Consider the following 22,598-nt stretch of genomic DNA (forward strand, 5'->3'; position numbering starts at 1 on the left):
TATGATTTAAAAAATTATATATAGAAGGATCAATTTGGTCAAATTCTGGGTGTGGAGGAGGAAATTTACTTTCCCACCTTTGAAGGTAGGGAAAAACAGTTGTTTTGTTAATTTTCATTAAGTATATAATACTGTTCTCATGTTGTTTTTTGTTTCTGCAATAGTGGAAGGTAAGTTGCTACAGGTACAATATGATTTGGATGTTACTCTATTATTAGTCCAAAATGAAAGGAAAGCTTTAATTAAGAGATCATAACAGCCTTGTATTCATAGCAGATAAGGCAAGTGTTAGCTGACAGCTTCCTTCTCCTGTTCTACTCCCACCACCTTCCCTTGCACTCTCCCTCCATTTAATCTTGTCTATTGATTTAATGGAAATTTGTCTGTCCATCACTGCATGCATAACGTCTCCTCTTTCTCTCTGCCCTACAGCCTGGCAAAGTACCCACAGGTTTCTTAAAGGCTGTCTATGGAGGGAGAGCTCAACACCAGTGTTGATCCCAGGCAAGGATGCTTTTGCATTGCTGGAATGGGTCCAAGCCAGCCTCCATCAACATCAAGCTGGATGTATGCATTTGTGGAGCTGGGAGGGGAGCCCTGTCCAGTCTTTCCCAGGTCTTAGGCCAAGCAGACTCTGGTTTTGCAGTGTTCTGTCCTGCTGCATTACGTGTCCATACTTCACTTTGAGGATAGTTTTGAATCACCCATATTTTCAGCTCAGGCCCTAATGAGTCCCAGAACAAGCTGTACAACAATCCTGCAGGCAGGATACACACAAGCATCCTGCTCTTTTTCATCAAACAACACTTTGTAGGTAACTCAAGTGGCAGCAGAGGCTTAGGGTAGAAAAAGGCAAGTAAGGACCCAAAATTAAACAAACAAAAAACTCTACCTCTCTAAGTGGGATGATAACAGTGCAGCAGCCATTTTCTTTACTGGCAAAACAGATATAACTGTCTGAAGTATACATTGTCCCCGCTGTGTGACAGCGACTGAACGGCGTCCAGAGAGAACAGTCCACAACCTCGTGCAGCTTCTCCTTCCTGGGCAATCTGAAGAAGGCCCGAAAGAATTCATTCTGTGCTCTGGCTTCAAGGTCCCTTAAGAAAAAGCAGCAAGAACGAATCACAAAATCCCAAAAGCCAGGACATGCAGTGTGAGGTTAACTTTCCTTGTTGGCTTCACCAAAAGCAAGGAACACAGAATAAAACCACCATCACAGCAATCTTCAGTGCCTATGTGAACAGAGCACTGTATAAGCAACTTTGAAATATGTTAAAAGGAAAACTTATCAATAACTGCTTGTTTAACAAATTAGGTCAAAAGCAACTAGTATAGTAACTAGTAAGGGAAAGGACACTAATTTGAATCAGCTGTTTTGCTGGTTTGGTTTTTTTTACATTATTTCTTACCCATGCATTTTCCATGGTTGCTGTATGACTTTACAGACTCCAGGAGTTACAAATTCCCATGCCCAGGAGAAAACTAAATCTTTCATCTAATGAACATATATTAGCCTAATGTTCCTTGTTTCCCTTCACAGTAGCATTACCAACATCACCCCAGGGACTTGCACCTGCACCCAAAAGTAATGCCTTTGCTCAATGACTACATCCAAAGTGGTCAGTAATAGAAGTGTTAATGATGGTGGCATTTAAATGATGGAATCCTTAATTTGCAGATATATCAGCCTCAGAGAGCCCTCAGAACAGTTTCAAAATGCAGAACAGTTTCATGTCACTTACAGGCTCAGCTGGGAATAAGAGCACCAGCCACACTCAATTTGAACTTGGCCTCCTTCCAGCCAGCCATCCACATTTTTGTGAAAAGTTTAAATAAATGAAACTTTCATTACTGAGCCACGGTTATACAGACTTGGCTTTGGGGACTTATTTTTCTTTTCCTTTCTTAATAAAGAAGCCTGCAGTAATTTAGAGAACTATGCAATTACATTAGAAACAGGCCATGGCTATTAGCTCACCAACAGCAGCTCCAAAAACATTAGGGCTTAAATTATGTAATTTTCCTTACTACAAGTAAATTTTTCCTAGCATGATTCACCATAGGGAAAAATGAAAAAAAAAAAAAAAAAAAGAAAAAAAATTTATTTTGTGCCACTGAAAGAATTTAAAACGTGGGCTGAAGCACAACAGGGAGTGGTACCTTGGTGCTGTGAATCCCCTCTCTACTCCTTCCTTCACCCACCTCTTCTGCAGACATGTTCCCTCTACTCCAGCCCTGTTCCCTTTTAAAATATAAGTTGAGAGAAATTAATCCACTGCCTCTATAAGTAAATAAATTGTTTGGGTTTTGGGTTTTTTAATTTAGTTTAATTCATAGAAAAAGATGTAGCCATGTAGAACAGGGAGGAAGACAATCCAGAACAAACTGAGACCTGAGAAGGGAGGATCTGTGTCTGCAAGCAACAGAAAAGACAGAATACGCTCAACCAGCGTTCAGCTTCTGTTTCCTTCTCAAGCATTATCTTCCTTAATAATATTATCCAAAGAAAGCAGACAAATAGTCTCCTGTTTTTTCACAGAGAACAAAGAAAAACCCTCTTTGTGAAGAAAGACAAAAAGGTTGCTCCTGAGCTAAAATTCCACAGCGAGAGTAACTCTGATAAGTGCCTGCAGCGATCTACTATTGTGACAAAGCTGGATCAGGATATGCCTCCTAGTTAACTCACCACTAAAATATTTTCCATTTCTGCACAGCACAGATGAATGCTGCTGATAGCCTCTGCAGTCAGGTCTGGTAGAGCTGTGCTCTCCTGCAATTGTGCTGCAAGCTACGAGCCTCCCAGCATCTACACGGTTGTGAAGATTTCTCGACCTTCATGTGAAAAGAGGCTTTTTACAGCAGAGTGGGACCTCTATTGAGGCACATGTCTGTTATTTAAGAGCTGACTGTTTTCTATGCTCCAAAATCTGAAGCTTCCGAGTTTTCAGGATTTTCCTGCATTTCTTGGGGCTGTGGCCACATGCAGTGTCTTTCAGACAACAAACCACAGGATTCTAACCTGAAGAAGAATTACATTAATCACATCTGAAACTAAGTAAATTCACCAGCATTGTATCCACTCCCATTCTCCCGTGGAAGGCTGCCAGTCCCAACATCCCTGGAACTGCCTGTCCCCCCATGACTCACACACAGTCTCACACAGGAACACCACAGAGAACACACCACAGCCAGGGCTGCCCAAGAAACAAGTGCTGAAATGGAGGAGGGATCTCAGAATGAAAAATGGTAGCAGAGAGACAAGATGCTGTCAGCACCTATCACTATGGGCTCAAACAAGAGGTTTTATTCCGAAGTTCAACACCAAGAATATATTTCCTGTTAAGCAAGAAAATTCTAGGGTTTAAAGGTTTCTCTTCATAAACACAGCCAAACAAAATTAGAGTTGGTTAAAAAAACCCGCAACCCTACAACTCTAAAAAACCCACAAACAAATTTAGCTTCTAAAACAAGACAGACAATTGTTTAAATATGATACAACAAAGATGGTCCATGTCACTGAGTCCCACAGCTTCCATTTAGAGTTTCAAAAGACCTCCAAAACCAAACAGAAATGCAATCTTTCTACTTGCAGCCCTACGTGTTTGAAAATTTCTACTCTTGCTTAACTATTTCCCAGTCAGTTTGGTTTTTAAGCAAATGCAGCATACTGAGTGGTACTTAACTAAAAAAAGGAAAGCTATCATTATGTAAAAGTAATGTTTACTGAGTATTCACACAAGCATTAGAAGAATAAAAGATAACAAGATGTAACTGCCTTGTTCCCTACTTTTCAAAAAATTCAGCAATTCCTTCTGAGTGCAGCTCCCAACTTGCATGTTATGGGATCATGGACTGCCTCCAACTCCAGCACTTCAAAGTGAATGGCAAGCCTGAACTGCAATAATTCCCTGTGCATGACCTCCATGTTACCTTCCAAGAGCTTTAAATTAAAGAAAATAACACACACAAGATTAGCAAAATGCTTAAAAGCATCAGGATGCTTAAAATGCTGTCCTCACTGTCAAATGTTTTTCTGTGTTTTAAGTCCAGCAGAAGCCAACTTGGCAAGACTTTAGCTCTGCTGAGTCACTTGTTGCCTGTCTAAAATCTACACAGTCTTGTTGACCTCTTCCTTTAAGAGACAGATTACTAGATTCTTCTTACTGTTGAGACTCCAGAAAGTAAGACACTTTGGAAATAACACATCCAACAATATATGGTTTGTTTTTCAGAAGAATAGCTAAATTCATGTGGCAAGAAAGGCTTCTTATAAGCAAGTCAGGAGATGTTATCTGAGAAGAGCCAACACGGACTTGTCAGGACACATGTAAACTGAACATCATTCCCTTACACAGCAGGAATACTAGACTTGTAGATGAAGGAGTTGGAATGAATGTTTTAGCCAAAATTTATGAAAGTCTTGATATATCCACTCATGTAAACTTGAAGCGGCAAACTGTTGTACCAAGACCATTGCAAAAGAGTACCCCAAAACACAGCCCTTCAGGGCTTCCTAATAAATGAGAAGGTTGTATCAAGAGGACCCCCTTGAATCTGTCCTAGATTAACTTCTGTTCAATGTCTTCATTAGCAACTTATATGATGGATCAAAAGCTTGTTACTAAACCTGCACTTGATGCAAGGCTGGTAGAGGCTAATGAACATAACAACAGGATCAGTTTCAGATTTATATTCATAAATTTAAGGGATGTTGTGGGGAAAAAAGGCATTACAAATATTTTCAGCTGTGCATCATAAACTTCACAAATGCAGCACAGAGATGACCTCTGAGGAGGCATCCCTTGGGATTTCATAGGAACACAAGCTGAACAAGAGCCAACAGCCTCATGCTCACAGGAGGAAAAGGAACACTGGCTGGGCTGCAGAAGTTTATGGCCACCAAGATGCAGCATGCCAGTCCCAGAACTGGGAAGGTATCTGGGGCAATCCTATATCCCACCACTGCATGCCTGCCCCTACATGGCATCAGTGATGAATGTCCACAGAAGAGTGACCAGAATGGCTGAAATCCACACTGATAAGAAAACCCTGGTAGGGCAATGCAGCTTAAGGAAAAAAAAAAAAAAAAAAAAAAAAAAAAAAAAACAGAGAAAGAAGATACACATCAAGCCCCAAACACACAAATTATTGCTCTAAGTGAGCACAAACGGCTCTAAAGAAAGTGAACACCTCTGATCTCTTCAGTAGTACTGGGTAGAACAAGAAGTGAGACTCAAAAAGTGCAGAAGATTCAAGTTAGACCTCAGACTTCTAAGTGACAGAACAGTGAAGTACTGGTATGGATCCTGATACACCCATTACTGCAAATCCTAAAAACCACATTAGGCAATCACAAAGAGATAACCCAAAACCTACCTTTTGCTACAGAGGTGCAATAAAAGGAAGGTTTTTTTAGTCATATACTACTTGTTGCTCAAGGTTTAAAGCATTCTCAGATTCTGAATGAATAAATGCAGATTGAAGTGACATTTATGACTCAGGATATTTCAAACAGTTTCCATAGAGCTTAGATCAGTGTTAATAACCTTCTTTGCCTTCATATGAAGCAAAGCCATTCTCATTGGTAATTCACAGTTAAACATGAAGAAAAAAACCTGATGTGGTTAGAGCCTGGGAAAACACATCACACTGTTGAAACCCTACTTACACCAGCACTAAAGCTTTTGAATTGTGGGTTCTGCTCTGGAGAATTTCTCACTATATTTGAGAAAAGCAATGGGTACTTTTACATCCTGAAAGAGATGGAAATTAGAAGTACAAGAAACCTATACCAGAAACTGCTGCAGCCTTCTTTTTAAAAAAGAAAAAATAGTTACCATATGTGTTCCAGTAAAATTATATGACATTTACCTATGTCTGCAAGAAATGGGATTTGTAGGTACCACACACATCAGTTTTACTTTGCTTTTTATGGCAATTACCTCCACTGCCATTAATCCCTTCATAATTCATTGTTCTGTGCTTATCATTTCAGTAAACAGCACAAAAAATTGCATACTGACTTGCTTGACTCTGGCCATGATATATAATTTTGTCATGGGCTGTGGGCCTAATCCCACAGCCTCTTTGAGTCCCATCCCTCCACTGCTCAGCAAGATGATGTCAAGAGCCTCAGGAATGGCAAAAATTTATGGTTTTCAGACTGTAGAATATACAGATCATGACAGCACTGAAAAAGATTTTTTTTTTTAAATAAAGATATTGAAACAAGCCTCTCACAAAAGAAAGTTTAGCAAACAAAACCCATCCACACTACCTTCATTAATTTGTCAGAGCTGGAATAGTTCCAAATATGTGTATGTCTGCTTTCATTTCCATAGATTATTATTTGCTTCCAAATCATGTTCCAGAATTAATAATGACAATTAGAGGGAATGTGCTGAGAAAAAAGTAATTGCTCTTGTAGTACTAAAATGGCTTCCAGAAAAAAAGCAGCAGCCAAAACTTCATACAACAAAAAAGTAAAACATTCCCCCCAAAACACTTAACACTAAAAACCAGTTTAACCACTATTCAAACCACAGTCTTGCTTAATCACCTTACATCAAAGTGGTTGCTGAAGTGGGACAAAGGGCACCAGAAACAGCAGCTTATCCAACCACCACCTAATTCATACAGAGGAAATGGGATTTTGGTATCTTCCGTGCCATCCCAAGCCACAGCACAGGTTAGAGAACATCTTGACAGGGAAATCTCCAGTAAATACATTTTTGTCGTTCCTTCTCCCTCTGTTCCTTTCACTTTCTTTTTTCTTCTTTAATTGGAGAGAAGGAAAGAGAAAACCTATTTGAATAAGTGTGTGGGATGGTTTCTCTTGCTTGACCACTAATAGACACATTACTTTTCAAAAATGCCACAAGGTACTTGAAAGTTAATTCCCTGAGAGCCCCTTTTTATAACGTATTACTAAGCTTATACTTTTCTTTACAACTGTAATTTTACTTTCCATTTGGTTAGTACCCCTGATTCCAAGACTATTTTGGGAAGTGACAATGATAAAAATTGGTAGATGCTGAAAACTATCTACCCCAGGTTTCTGTTACATCTCCTCTGGATTTCTCTTCTTGCATCTAACTTTTCAGCCCAAAAGCAGGAGGAACATAAAATGGTAAAGCATGGACAGTAGCTGAGATACAACCTGCCACAGCAATATTCCACATTAGCTGAAGTACACATCCCTACATCTCTTGAGCCAAAAGCCTACAATGTTAAAAAACCAAGTTACACACATAGAGTAAAAACAGTGGTAGTTCTTGTATTCCAAGGAACCCTGGTTACTAAAAAAAAGCCTGCAAAAATGTTTATGGTTGCTCATCACCACGTTACCTCAAGCAAATTCTTCAGTGATGAAATCCTGGTGTCACTGATTTTCCTTACTGTGTATGAATATGAAATTGCAGAGGAAGTCCACTTTATTGTTTTAAACTCCATTATTAAACTTTGCAGAAGTGTTTAGCTGAGATACAGGCCCACCACCACTGTAAAAATGTCCCTCAGAAACAATAAAATGGCTACTGGTCTTTCTTTTTTTGGGAAATGATACCATGCATTCCTCGTGTTTTAGTCAGGAAGCAACACCTGATTCCCTTCATACCCCTGGGAGAGGGAGAGGAAGGAAGAGCAGGAAAGGGCATGATTCAAGAGGAGATAACCACTCCACAAACGTCCCATTCAGAATAGAAGTATTTTAAATCAGCACCTTAACCTTGATGCCCCAGGCAAATTCCAGTTTGGCTATTCCATCCTGCCCACCTAAAATTCCTAAGGGCAGCTTCCCTCCCCCTTTCTCGAAGCAGCAAATAAAACACAGAGTTGTGTGTTGTGCTACCAGCAGAGAAATAGCCATCAATCTTTCCCTGAGAGCCAAATGCATTTCTGTAGTGGGAGAGGAATGCAGAGATGCATTTCAGGGATGCAAGGGGTAGAGCTGACAATAGCAATACCACAATTGTGCATGTTTTAAGTCCTGCAACTGCTCACTAAATTGGCTATGGCAATCACACTAGTGGGAATTCTATGATTCAGATATGATCAAAAGCAGTAATTCCAGAGGACTGAAGGCACTAGGAAAGCCTACACATTACCAAAAATTTAAGCAAAATAATGCTGCTCTTCAGGGAAGATGGAAAATATCCCTTGCTGCAATCTTCTCTTCTATGACTTTTGAAACTTTGTGTTGTTTAAGGGAGGAATATAAAGTCAAAAACTGTATCTTGCACACACGTTAAAATGCACCTTTTGGATACACCATAACACAATATGAAATCTCTTTTGGATCCACTCAAACAAAGCTTCAAAATCTTACCCAGCTAACACACAAACCATGAAGTCCACAACTGAACCTCTGCTCATACAACAGTTTAGCTTTTTACCTCTTGGTAATCTGAGTAGGATCCTGCAGGCCTGGATCCAGTTCAAAGATTTCATTATCCAGCAGCCTTCGGAGCGTCACATCTGCCAGCTGCTCCATGATTCTGAAAGCCTCAGAGATATTGAGGAACGTGGAGAAGTCGCGCTCTTTATTTGCTGTAGTGACACGGACTGTGTCTGTCATGAAGACATTGGAGGTTCTTTCCAGTTTCTGGACTTCAACCCAAGGAATGATAAGTTTCACTGCAATCCAAGAGAAGAGCAAAAGTGGGTTGGAAACTTTGCTTTCATCTTTCAGATTTGGGAAACAATCAAATTCAGAATGAAATTCAAACCAAAGAGGAGAGAGATAAATTCTTTTGGGCAAGATCAATGCTGAAATGTTTGTTATGACTTGGCATTCAATCTCACCCACTCCAAAAGACATATCTTTTTCAGAATCTCTCCCTCAAAATTTTAACTATCTTCACAAGAAATGCTAGACTGGGGAGTGGCGTCTTTGCAGAACATTGACCATACACTGTGCTCCTAACTCCTTTACAAGTCATTTCTGCAGCCTGCTTCCTTACCACTAGAAGAAACAGCTCATCTCCAGAATACAAAGATAAGAGGGAAAAGCTTTGTAATCTCCTAGAAACAAAACAGTAGGCAGGTAAAAAACCAATTACACGCACAGTTACTTTAGCTTTTAAAATAAAGCTAACTCCCATCCAAAAGAAAACTTTTTTGGAGTCTGCTATAAAGTGTAATTACTACTATAAACAAGACATTAGAAAAGCTGCCTAGACTTTGGATCTTCTTGTTTGGTTGCTTTTTACTGGAAAGATGGCACAGGGCACATCTTGCCCTAAACATTAACAATAGTCAGGCTTGTTTATAGAGAACAAGAAGTGTAGGACACTGTTCTCTTAAAGCTGTTGAATCATATAAATACAAGTGGCAAAGAGAATCAGCTTACTTTAGATAACTACTGCAGGATGTTACTCGCCTGTCACATCAATCTCTGGGTAGAAATTAGGCTGGAAAGGACTTTAAAATAGATTCAATTTCTTCTTAACAACTGTTGGAAGCTTCCCAGATTTCTCTGTGCCAATAACATCAGGACTACACCCCTTAACATCCCTAGCTGGTCTCCTGATGCCAATAAAGCAATAAAAAGGCAGTAATAACAAACACTGTCATATATATATGACACTTATCAAAGATCATTCATCACCTAAGGAGCTACCCTCAGCAAGCTTTCTGTACTACACGAACCACAGCTGTCAAGATTATTTACAGATTGCATTTTTTCTTACTTAAATAAAGCACAGCTGCATCAACATGCAGAGACTGTTGCAAATGATTATAAAATCAACTGTACCAGCCCAGCCAAGGGAAGAAAGTTTAAATAATGCCGTAGCAACAGCACTGCTGTTCAGGCAGGTCAGAGTCACACAGGCTCTACAGTGTTGGTTACAGAAAAAGCACAACAGCCTGTATGGGACCCAAGACCGATAAAAAGTACAAAGTCTTCAAAGTTTCAGAAAAACACAAATTTAATTAAACATGTGAAGAAACCTTGGCACACCCTTTCAAGCTATCTGACAATCTAAGCCTCTGAAATCCTACAAACACTTGGAAGCTTAGATAAAAGGGGACTTGTCCTGGAAAAAATTTTCAATGGAGTTTATATTCACATAAGCAGTAAATTAATTTCATGAGAAGTTAAAACAGGTTCTGATATTGCATTGCAGGTCACTTCAACACAAAATGAAACACGAAGAAGGGAAAAGACTTGTCAGAAGCAGAAAACTTAATGCTTCCCCTAAAAAGAGATTTCAGTATATGATTTGGGGGGGATTTTTATAGAGGTAAAACACAATTGAGAACTAATTTTATTGCAACTCATATATTGGGTTTTTCTCTGTGTAGTATTGAAGAACACAATAAATGTGATTTCTTAGCAATATTTTCAAGACCAGATTTAACCAGATTTCATTTGTGATTGCTACCTGAAAAAGACAAAGGCAATGAATCACTTGTTCTGCATGTAATCAGCATCAGCTTCTCAGACAGTAACAAACAGAACTGTATTAAATCGAGATTATTCCCCGTAACACAAATATTTCATAAACATGGCAAAACACTAGCCTAAAAACAGAAGTAATCTGCTTTATCACAATCAAGGAAGTATTTCAGCATATATGCTGCTTCCCACTGAGCTAGGGAAGTTTGTTTAACCGAAAGAAAATTCAGGGGGTTTTCTCACATTTCCATGCAAATGTATGGGAACGCATATATTGGGAAGACAATGCAACTGACTACATTGGGGAATGAACAGTGTATTTTCCAAGTTCAAAATAAAAAGTTGCAAACATGTAATTGTTTGTTTGGTTTGGGTTTTTTTGTTGATTTTCATAATGAATATTATTAAAGATATGAGAAGAAATCTCTTCTTAAACAATACAACATGATATTGTATTTCCATTATCATTTAACAATCTGTGGTATTGCATAAACAAAATTTTTGGAACCATATAAAGGGTTTTTTGCTCTCCCTCCTCCTTACATTGTTATCTATCATTAATAAGTAAAATTTCTGCTTTGTGTGCTTTGCCAGACTGGCTATCTCAGATTTAATGAGAGAAAACCTGCAATGATAATAAGAAGAAATTATTGACAAAGGATATTATTTAATACTAACCAGAGAACAAGGAGAAACAAGAACTCATGTATCTAGTATATATCAAGAAATTCCATTCTACTCTTCCCAGCAGAACTCAACTTTTGTTTTTATAGTGAATAACAAACTTCGCTGCATTTCAAATATAACTCTTCCATCTTTTGCTAACAAAATAATTGGCTTGAAATAATATAAGGGAAGAAAAGACCTCCAGCTCTAAGCATGTTTTTGTATGTTTTCAGTCTTAGAAATTACAAGTTACTATCTTTAGTAAGATGAACTTAAATTTCTAAACCTACAGCTATACCTCAATATTAAATCCAGATGGAATATGGCAAAGTTTGCCTAATTGATCTAACTGACAAACACTTCTATATTTACAGCAGTATAGGTTTCTATTGCTAACTTTGTTTAAGTTCCACCAGGATAAACAGGCCTTAAAAGGCAAGAGGTTTATTCACAATTTTATTAAATAGAGAAATGCTATAGAGTTTAAATGGCTACATTCATTTTTACCATCTTACATCCAAAAAGCCTCAGGATACACTTCTTGTGACCTTACTGCACTGCTATTCAGAAACACAAACAAATCCCTAAATTGCTGTTGTTTTTCCTTAAAAGCTCTGAATTTTCTGCTGGTTCTCCAGGGCATATTCCTTTTATTTGTCCTGGGATTTCTTTAGGCAGGCAGCTTGACTCAGGCATCCCTGTCCCCACCAGCCCTTCCCCTACTACCCTGCTGCGATGTGGGGACTCTGCCTCCCTGCCTGCAGGAGGGACTCATCCCTACTCACTATTTTCAGCACTAAAACTCCTTAATTTAGAACTTGTGGGAGGTCTGCTACATCTTAAGGTTGCTTCACCATGCCAAAAAGAAAAACTAGGTAACAACTATGTCTGTGTGCTCTTGCAGTGTTATTTTTATTACAGGATTCATACTAAAACACAAAGGCTGAAGTGAAAATTAAATTAAATAGGATTTTTCACCTGAATAACTAAAAACTCAGAAACTAAACTTCAGAGGTGAGCTAGGCTTTTCGTAAGAACCCTGGCTATTCTTGCTTTTAAATGTAGTGACATTTATATCTCTCCCCAGCATAAGATTCCTTATGCATTTACACTTACATTCTTTGCCCAAGAAGAAGGAATAAAAACAGAGATGATTGATGCTCAAATAAAGCCAGCCTTGCCGGGGAACTTTTCCTTTCCAACAGCAACAGGAATAATAGGTGATCAACTTCTCTGCTTCAGGAAAATTAAATCTGGATTCAAATTTCACCAGGGCTTCTCGGAACTTCTCAGGGTCTTCCTCCTGCTCAGCGAGTTTGCTGCTTGTTTCCTCTGCAATCAGTGCCTGAGTCCAGAACAAGACTGCATGTCAGGATAAAGCTATGGCACTCACACTCAGGGCAAGCTGCTACAAGCTACCCATTGAAATTCTAATAATGCAACACTTTCTGACAAAGAAATTCCAGTCAGTTTTCACAAATGGAGAAATTTCTCTGGTGCTTGCATCTCTCATATATTTTGAATGCTCCCAAAGCAAGACTTTTGGGGCCTTCTTTACCTTATCCATAGCTTTTTCAATGAGTCTGGCAGGACCAAATCTCTGCATTTTCATTATGCTCTTATTTCATATACACAGAGTAAAAACAGACTAACAGTTGTGGCTACTGACCAGTACTATTTACCTGTGAAAAAGCAAAGCAATCAGATGTGTCAATAACTTGAGACATGCTTGAAGCCATTACAAACATGTTTCAAGAACATCTACATAAATATAATTAAGATTTCAGATTTTTAATTGTGGTATTACAACAAAGGAGTTGAGTATGCATTGCACCATGCAGACAAATAATGCATATATTACAGCACCTGCTATAGTTTGTAATTACCAAGCAATCCTAACATGCTAAAAGCCTTCAGCAGGTGCACGGGCCCAGAACCTGGATTTAACATTAACTAATGAAATCTGAAGAATTTTAGATATGTATGTGCTAGGTAACAGGCTGTCACTGTCTTACCAAGAGGGATTAATTGAATTTGGTATTCCAGTGCACTTTAGACAATATGCCTTTTTTTAAAAAAAGCAGGATTAAAACTAGGATTTGTACAGTGATGTTTTGGTTTTGTCCTCTTCTTCCCCAGATTCAGAGCCCACACAGCTCACAGCAGCAAGGTTGAAATTCACCAAAAACATTATGTTCCTACAAAATTTCCAAACTGAAAAAGAGGCTATGGAGGGAAGAACATCCCATTAAAACTCATAGCAAGAAAAAGCTTGTAGCAGGACCTGAGGAACAGCAGAACTCACACCCCTACCCAGACATCACCAAGCTCCTTTTAGAGAATGTATTTCATTAAAAGCAGAGCTCAGGACACCAGGCTTTCTAAGTTACTCTCTACATGCCATTACTATTTTTAATCTGATTTGTGGTCACAAAATTCCTCTACTTTTAAAATTCCCTTAACCGTCCAAAAGGATGCTTATTTCTCCAACCTTGTGGCAAGCCAGCAGCTTCATGTGCTGGCCACATCAGGTGCAAGACCCACACAGAAAACAAGTCATGTTTATATGATCAGAACCAAGGATGAGTAACAACAACTTCATTATGTTTTTCTAATAAACCATATGTAATCAGGCAGGGGAGGGTGTAAGTGAGACAGTTTCCCTACCTTCACTTTCCCTTTGACAAAACTAACAATATCTTCCTTATTGTCAAACACAGACAAAGTATGGAGCAAGTTTTGTTCCAGCCATTCCCAGTGCTGGTTTATTTCCTCTGCAGTGGCACCTAGAAAAGCAAAAAACGGCATATTGAAACTAATCCTATAAAAAATAAAATTTAAAGGAAGGGAGAAAAAAAACATAATAAAATGCACTATTTCATAAATTCATTATGAGAAACTGAACTTTCAACCTCAGAATTCTTAGCAGCAAGCAGGTCAAAAAGGTCCCGTTCATAGCAGCACAGTTAGAGAAAAACAAAAATCTCATTGTTTTAGATTATTAGTTTTAGGGCTTTTAGTTTTATCTTCTCAAATGCTCTCAGCCAGCAAATGCTGCATTAAAAGTCAAAGCAGAAAAAACATCAAAACTTCATCCTGAGCTGCTAGACTGCAGCTTATTCTGACATGACATCCTCTAAGTGGCCACTGGAAACCTTTGATTTATGCCCTGATCTTCCTCTCTGCCTCCCTCAATACACACACATGCACACACACTCCCCCCACACACAAACACATGCATACCCTTTGAGAGGAATACAAAGCCCTCTGTAATAAATAAAGTACCTAAAAAGGAGTTTGGTTCAGCAACACCTAAAGGTTCTACAAGTGCACATTTCTACAGTTTGGGGAAGAAATAATGTGCACAGAAATCTTTGACTAATACAGCTTTTCAAATGTTTAAAGGTTATTTCTCTAAACATCTGAAGGGTTTGCTGGTTCTTTAAATGTAATCTGTGCACACTAACTCCAGAAACAATATTTCACTCATTAGCAATTTGCTTTGGCTCCTTCTGCTTGAAAGTGAATTGTCTCTGTATGACACGATGACAGAAAATTCATAGCAAGATGGGCACCATACAGGGTCAACAAGGGAAAATCTGCCCCTCCAGATCTAACTGGTCAGTAATTAGACATTATAGGCAAAAAACTAAGGGCAGTAATAGTTGCTTCTCCTAGTGCCTTGCTTGTGGAAGAAAGAAGATAAATAGTTGTAAGAGACATACAAATCACACATGAATATAATAATAAAATTAATCTCCAATAGAAGACGCATTATCTCAAGATTTGTTTTGTGTGTACATTAGTGATGCATCATGTTGCCTCACAACAACAAAATATTATAAATTTAGATGAGGATTTTCCATTTCCCACTGCTCTGTTTTCCATGCAGAATGCCAGCTGGCAGGGAAACCTTCCATGCTTTAACTTCCCTGACAGGAAGGTCTTGTACTGAAACTTCTTAAATATCATTAATCAAGGTTAAATTTAAATTTAAAAAATCATAAAATTAGAGACACTTAAAAGCCCTTTAGGTCAAGAAAACAAATTATATAAATGTTTAAGAACACCAGAAATACAGTCATTTTATACTGAAATGGCTGCACAAAGCAAATACTGAGTTGAATCTTTATTTCTGAGTAACCTAAAATATACCAAGTGTATGGGCAAGCTGTCAGGCTGCCTCTTGTGAAATAAACTGAGAGCAAGATCCCTTAGATAGTCCCACACTGCTGGGACTGCTCTGAGCCCAGGAAGCAGCTACACTCCTACAATATCTCCTGCCTGCCTCCAGAGCTTCTGACTGAATACCAAAAGATCATTTTGGCCCTTTCATTTGGTCAAGCAAACTCAACTTTTTGAGTCCCTTCTTTATTTCTAATTTCTATTTTGTAGTTTAAAGTTGTTCTGTGATTTGACCCAAGCATCGCCAATCCCTTATTTCCATTCCTTATTCCTCTTCCTGTGCTGATGTTCTGCACAGAATTTTATTCCACCTTTTACCACCTTCTTCATCTGTCAAGTGTTTTGTCTAACCTCATTTGTCTAGCCTCATTCCTCAGAATCTTTTTTTTAAACTCACTTTGCACCAAATCCTTTGTTCTCCCTCTCCTAAAACCAACTTTGCTTGACTGAGACTTGAGTTTCTTTTTTGCCCATGAGCATCTGAAAGGAAAATTTCAAATGGCTCTACACAAGGGATGAGGTTAGATTTTTTTCCCCTGTACTGGTATAACATGATTAACCATCGGATTAAAACATCTCTGCCAGAAGAGCTGTGCAGGGATCAGATTTCCTAGCGCCCCTCTGAGATTTGCAAATGTCTGTAACAGACCTGACCCTTATGCATATATTATCATTTAAGCCTAGAGCTCCTGGAACAGAGGACTGCCAACATACAATGCAAAATGTCATTTTAATTAACTGCTTGATGACATGATGGCTATCCACAATTAAGCTACACTGGGAGACTGGAAGGAGCTCCTGGAACTGCTCCCTGCCCTCACTATACAGCAGCAGGAACAGGCCACTTCTGTGTGGGGAATGTCCTTCTCCACCTTGCCAAGAAGGGGCTGGGGTGATGCTCGTCTGACTCCTGTTGCTAGCTGTCCCCTGGACACTCACGTCAGGGTTTCACAGCAGCAATGTTATTCACAAACAGCCTCTGCTCCATGGTTCTTTAGTTCTGTGCAGCTCTGGAAACTATGTATGTTCTACCCTGCAGAACACAAAACAGACCCCTCTGCTTTCCGCTCTATTATTATAAATCTCATTTTCTCAGTGATGAGCATCCATTCAGAAGAGCTGAAGAGAATTTTAGAAAACATTAATCACGTACGTTTGTCTCAGCAAAATCCTTAGCCATTCCAACCCAGCAAGTTTGTCATTTGGAATTCCTTCAAAAAATAAAAATTAAAAAAAAAAAAAAAAAAACAAAAAAAAACCCAAAAAAAAAAACACCACCAAATTCTGTGTACAGTAAGAGTGTGGGTGGGGCAAGGATCAGCCCCAGAAAGTAGTACTGCATATGTTCAATTAATCAAGAAGCCACGAAAGCAATGCTTTTCCAGAGAAAGCTTCCTGGTTTCATCACAGGACTGTAACAGCATGAAGGTCTTAAATTTCTCCATGAGATGGCATTACTTAAATATAAAAAGGAGGGGAGGAGGGATAGAAAGCACACAGCAATTGCAAAACAAAGAAAACCTAGCCAAAACAAAAATAGCCCAAACAGACTTTACACAAGCTTCTTCACACACACACATCTGGCCCAGGGAAAAATTCCTGGTATTAATGAGGAACAATTAGAGGGATCTCTGCTGAACCAAGGAAAAATTGCTGGATGAGCATGTAGAGAGGAAAGGGTTAGGGTGAATATATGAACTGACTCCTCCACTTAAAAGACTACTATGTCAAACACTATCGATGACATGCCAATATTTACATTATCTAACTATTTCATGGCTTGATCTGTATAAGAAAGAACAAAAAAAGATAGCATATTTTAAGTTGGAAGGGATCTACAACAATCTCAGGATGGGAAAGGTTGGAAGGCACCACAATGGGTCATCAGGTTCAACCTCCTTGGTCAAGCAAGGTTATCCCCAGAACACATTGCACATGATTGTGTCCAAATAGCTCTTGGAAGTCCCCAGTAAGGGGAACTCCACAACCCCTCTGGGCAATCTGTTCATTTAGTAACAGGCCCACATTATTCTTTGTTTTCCTTTTGTTATTGATGCATTTCAAGGAGCTCTCCTTGGTTTCCTTGAAATCCTGGGAATCATCTAGTCCAACTGACTGACCACATCAGGACAGACCAAAAGCTGAAGTTATTGAAGTTAAGGGCATTGTCTAAATGCCTCTTAAACACTGGCAGCTTTGGTGGGACATCAACCACCTCTCAGAAGGAATCCTGTTCCAGGATCTGGCCACCTTCTCGTTAAAGACATGTTTCATAATGCTCCCCAGTCACAGCTTTGAACCATTCCCAAAGAAAAAGTGCTAGGATTTTGTATATGGGAGCAGAAAATGTAAGAACAGCCCTGCACACTGGTCAAGAAACAATAGGATGAATGGCACTTCAGCCAGATAGCTTTTACTGGGTCGTGGTAAGATTGCTGCAATTCATGTTAATATCATGTTCCTGAACATAAGCTTGACTTTCAGAAGTCACAGAAACACTGCAAATGGGATTAGTGCATAACAGACCAGGAATTTGACATTCCCTCCCTCCCTATCAACTTTACCTCCTAAACTTCCTAAATCTTCTATATTTCATTACAGCAAAGTGTGTGAAGACATTTCACAGTAAGCACGTGAAAGACTAGGCTGGTGAAAGACTAGGCTGGTGAAAGCCTAGACTAAGTAGCTTCTTGCTGTAAGGGATAACCACTACTGTATGAAAAGATATGTATAAGAACAGAACCACACTATTTTGCAACAGAGAAAATGAAAGCAGCAAACCACCCTTAGCTAAACAACTTTTCCATTGAAACTTAATGCTCCTAGGTAACACTTTTTCAGTGATTTTAATCAGAGGTTAATTTGGTTGTTAAACAAGCTTTTCACACGCACACAGCTAGCTGGGGTTACCTTGAGCTTCCTGGACATGCAGACACTGACCATGCTCAGAATCGGTTTGGGGTTTTCCATCTGTGACTCACCAATAGCTATGGCCCAGTAAACTTCTGATCCATTCAATAACTCACCACATGCAATGGCAGAGTAAACCTGTGAGCCTGGAACTTGGAGCAAAATTCGAAATGGAGCAACGCGTGCGTTAGAGTCTAACACGGCATCCAGGGCACCAACCAGGCGACCTGCGAGGAGGAAAGGGGGAAAGAGGATTAATGCCAGCTCTCACTTCTGTAGCCTGCAAACTGTTTCACATTTAAAGCTGTAAAATTAAAATACAGAATGTAATGATAACAATTCTTCCCCAGTTTTATATTCTAATTTACAGGTGCTCAGAATGCAAAAGGCAAACAAGATGAGAAGTTCAAAAGCATGTAGAATCCTCTGCATTTCTGGTTTTGCCTCATATATATGTATGTAACCACAGAACTGAAGTGGAAGGACCTGAGGGCATCTTAAGAAGTTACTGTTCCAGCCCTGCTCTGAAGTTGGATACATACACCTATACTGTAAGTGGTGTTTGTCTAACCTGTTCTTCAAAACCCACCACAATCAAGATGCAACAACTTCTCCAGGCAGCCCCTTCCACTATCTTCATTAAATATTCTTACCCAAAAAAAAAAACCAACAAAAAACAAACAAAAACCCCAAAAAACCCAAATAAAAATCAAACCAAACAACCAAACAAAACCAGCAAAAACCAAACAAATCCAAACAAAAACCCTAACAAACAACCCTATTGCAAACAAACAAGTCATCTACCACAATCTTAAATTTTCTTACTGGAAATTAATCTCACTCCCTGGAACATGCAGAGTAACTGGCCACAGGCACTTCTGATATTAATTTTCAACATAATGAAAAAGTTACATCATGGTTTCCCACCCTTTAATGATTTCTCTTTTTCTAAAGAAACCCAAATCATCTCATCTATTCCTTATGGGCCATATTTTTCAAACAGCTCACTGTTCTTCAACTTACACTGGAATGTCTCCATTAAATTAAATTATCTTTAAGAATGACACTCTCAGCTGGACCTGATGCTCACTGCTACTGAAGTCTCACCCACTAGCAGAACAGAAGATCGCCTCCTCTACCTTGCATACATACCACTGTATCCAAGAAAGCCTGCAGCAGTATCCCACTGTAAATCAGCACTTGATTTCAATACAGACAAATTCATTTTTAAGAGCTGCAGCAAGTGCTGACCCCAAAAAAGACTTTCCAATCTGAAGGACACCTGGAGTTCCTGGAGCTTCTTGCTACCCATTCCCCTGAGCAGGAAAAACCAAGCTATCCATGAAAAAATTCTCTGAATGCCATGATTTGCATATGCAAGCTTGCATATTAAAGTAACTCAGAATTGGTTTATGGTGCTTACAAAGAGCAATTCAGGGCAGCTTTATACTCAATTTTCCTATGCATTCTGCAGAGACACACTCTCCTAAGGAGAGGGGTGGCAAAGGGTGAGGAACAGCTTTACAATGTTTGTTTTATCCCTAGAGTATCTAGGAAGTTTTCTGTAATACTTTTTTTCACTTTGCACATGTAACTTTTTAAACCTGCTCTATTTTTGTTTCTTCACCATTAACCAAACACAAAAGGAAATAATCTCCATCTCCAAAAAGTTTGTCAGCCCTTGGCACCACATGCTGTTTTAAATATGGCATTCCCCAGTCCATCACCCAAGTGATTAATGGAAATAATAGAGACCTACAAAGTCCTAATTGCCTTCTCACTTGGATAACAAATGACAGCTAATTAATTTGAGTACAACACAACCAAACAGCATTTCAACCACTTTCTGGTCTAGAAGCTGTAAGAAGCTCACATGGAACAGCATCAATAACCTGAGAGCACAGAGAATTACATTAAATATTTCTTCTTTGCACACACAAAAAACATTGATGATGCTTTCAAAGCCAAGCAGAAGCTGGACACAGTATGTCTTAAAACTGTACAGTGAAACATTCTTCAACAGCAGTTTGCTTCTCATTTAAACATGTGACCAGATATTACATTCATCTATTTAAAATGGAGATCTGAATTTGCAGACTGATGATATGTATAATATCTGAAGTTGCTACATGCTGTCCTATAACTGTAAGAAAAAAAGCATAAAAACTCATCCTAGTATAAGAGGTAGCAAATTGGCTGTGCTCACAGAAAACAGTGTGCAGAAAACTTTAGTGTGCAGTCTTCAAAACAGCTGGATTAAAGCCAGTAAGAGAGCATCAAATGATGCAGAGAACAAAAACAGGGTTTAAATTTCAAATTTCATAAGAATTTAGACACCACAGAAAAGAAAAATAAGACATTTCTGTGCTGGGCATGTTTTCTCCTGATGACAGGCCTAGGAAAAAGATTTTTTTCATTTCACTAAAGTCATAGAAAAAAGTCAACTAACAGCAAGTGCTACCAAAATCCCTAGGGAATGCTTAACGAAAATCTGATTTATTAAATACCTTTTTTTTTTCCTTTCAGAAACCATGAAAAAAATACATGACAGCACAGAAATAGCTGCAAATTTTTGCTTTACTAGTTCTTAGCCTGTGCAAAATTAATTCCTTTTTCTCTTCCTGAATAAAAGACCAGAAAACCCAATTCCTCTTCTCACTGTTTACTTCTGCTTACAATTTCAATTTTGCTTACAAATTATTAAAAAGAAACCCATTCCTCCTTCAACTGTACAAAGAAATAATCACCTCCCTTTTCTAAACTACCCATAGCTAAAATAATAACTCAGGATGACAAAGAGGAGCCAGAACTAAGATGAAAATAGAAGAAAAAGAGTGTGGCCATCAGGATACCTGCCAGAATAAAGCCCAGGTGGCCTGGCCCCTCTACAAGTGCTTTGCAAGGAACAGCAACTCCACACCTAAAATCTGAGCCATCCACAGGGAGTCCTGTGCCAGGAGGGGCTGCAGTGGGGCTGCTGCAGAGGGGACATAAGGGGAGCAAAGGAAAACAAGAGCAAGTACTGCTAAAATTGAGCAAGCACAAAAAGTGGGTCCCATTCCCGTGTTTGGGGGCTCCTTTATTATTTGGATGAGAGACTGAGAGAGGTAGAGAACAGGGAAAAGAGATTACTAAGAGTGCATTTGCAGAAGCATGAAAAGAATAAACACTAATACATAACATGCACCCTGGCCAATATGGTAATTTAGTTGAAACTGTGGTAGCAAGAAAACTACAAAAACTAATTCATTGAGGGTAACTTTTGCATCATAACATTGAAAAACAACTAACCTAAAGATCCCTGAGTGAAGAAACAAACGACAGTACACTGATGCTGAAACCTGCTTTGAAAAATACCCAACTTGTGAGCAAACACCTTCCTCATAACATATCCAAGTTGGTTCCATGGAAGGGCCTTTTTTAAAACAGTATCTGTTTTCAAAACAGAAGGGTATCTGGCTAGCAAGATAAATTACATTAAGAGCCTCTGGCTCACATATTGATGCATCAGCTTGCCTTCAGTCAGGGTGATACAGACCTCTTCCACATCACAGATGAAAGTGAAACCATTTATACTTCAGGACAGCAAAAAATGAAAAGGAAGCAGAAGCAGAAGAGGAAAAGAGAACTGCTACCCTGGTTTTCTTCCCAAAACTCCCTTTTTATTTCTTTTTTTTAATTTTATTTTCTTTTTACACTATATGAGACAAGATTTCTGGGAGGAACTTAAAATTCAGAGCAGCTGTTACCCTTTAATGAGCCACTTCACCAACTTCTTGTCTGTTTTCTGACCTCCCAAGACACAGAAATATTTCAAGAAAAGCAATTAACCACACAGACATGGAAAACTGCAGACATGGGTTTACAAAGCCTTCCACTAAAGATCACTGACAGAACATTGCAGGTTACTCAAAAGGTGCAGGTTTCTTCATGCAGAAGGAATATTTTTAGGCTAAAATTCACATGCAAATGTCTGGTGTAATATGCATACTTTTGACACATACGGAGAAGAAGACAGGAGAAGTGGAAAGACACTTTTCTACTGAAATTATGTGCTTCTCAATAAATCTAAACAATTTAGCTGGAAGCTGTATCTCAGATAGAGGCAATATCTATCTAGATTTTTCAAAAGTAAATTTATAAAACGTATCTGGAAAGCTCACTAGAAATCCCATGCTTTACTTGGTAGTTTTTATTTCACTGAAACATCTACTTTCACGTGTATCTCATTGCTTGAGCAAAGAAAACTGGATACCTTCAAGTAAAACAAGCCTATTGTACTTCCAATTGCACATCTATTTGTAACAAATGTACATGCATACTATGGATACAATAAAAGAAATAAATTCAAGTATAAAATTAGCAAGAAACAATTTCAAATTCTACAACAGGTAGGTACTGTCTCTCCTTTACAGAGGTCAACTTGTAACCAAAT

At 38.8% G+C, this 22,598-nt stretch overlaps 1 protein-coding gene across 2 annotated transcripts in view; it reads right to left on the reverse strand.

Annotated features, from left to right (window-relative positions):
* The window catches only part of TBC1D8 (TBC1 domain family member 8), a 48,674-nt gene that overhangs the window by 16,276 nt on the left and 9,800 nt on the right, over positions 1-22,598 (reverse strand). The window contains exons 2-6 of one of the 2 annotated variants that reach the window (XM_021538527.2): positions 18,280-18,390; positions 13,736-13,854; positions 12,185-12,413; positions 8,397-8,637; positions 893-1,100 (exon numbers count right to left, since the gene is read on the reverse strand). In XM_021538527.2, the coding sequence (XP_021394202.1) occupies positions 893-1,100; positions 8,397-8,637; positions 12,185-12,413; positions 13,736-13,854; positions 18,280-18,390 (908 nt within the window). Of the gene's footprint in view, positions 1-892; positions 1,101-8,396; positions 8,638-12,184; positions 12,414-13,735; positions 13,855-18,234; positions 18,391-22,598 lie in introns of both variants that reach the window. The other variant, XM_021538515.2, reaches the window with a different exon arrangement.

Source organism: Lonchura striata, chromosome 2 (assembly GCF_046129695.1).
Source record: "Lonchura striata isolate bLonStr1 chromosome 2, bLonStr1.mat, whole genome shotgun sequence".
NCBI lineage: Eukaryota > Metazoa > Chordata > Aves > Passeriformes > Estrildidae > Lonchura > Lonchura striata.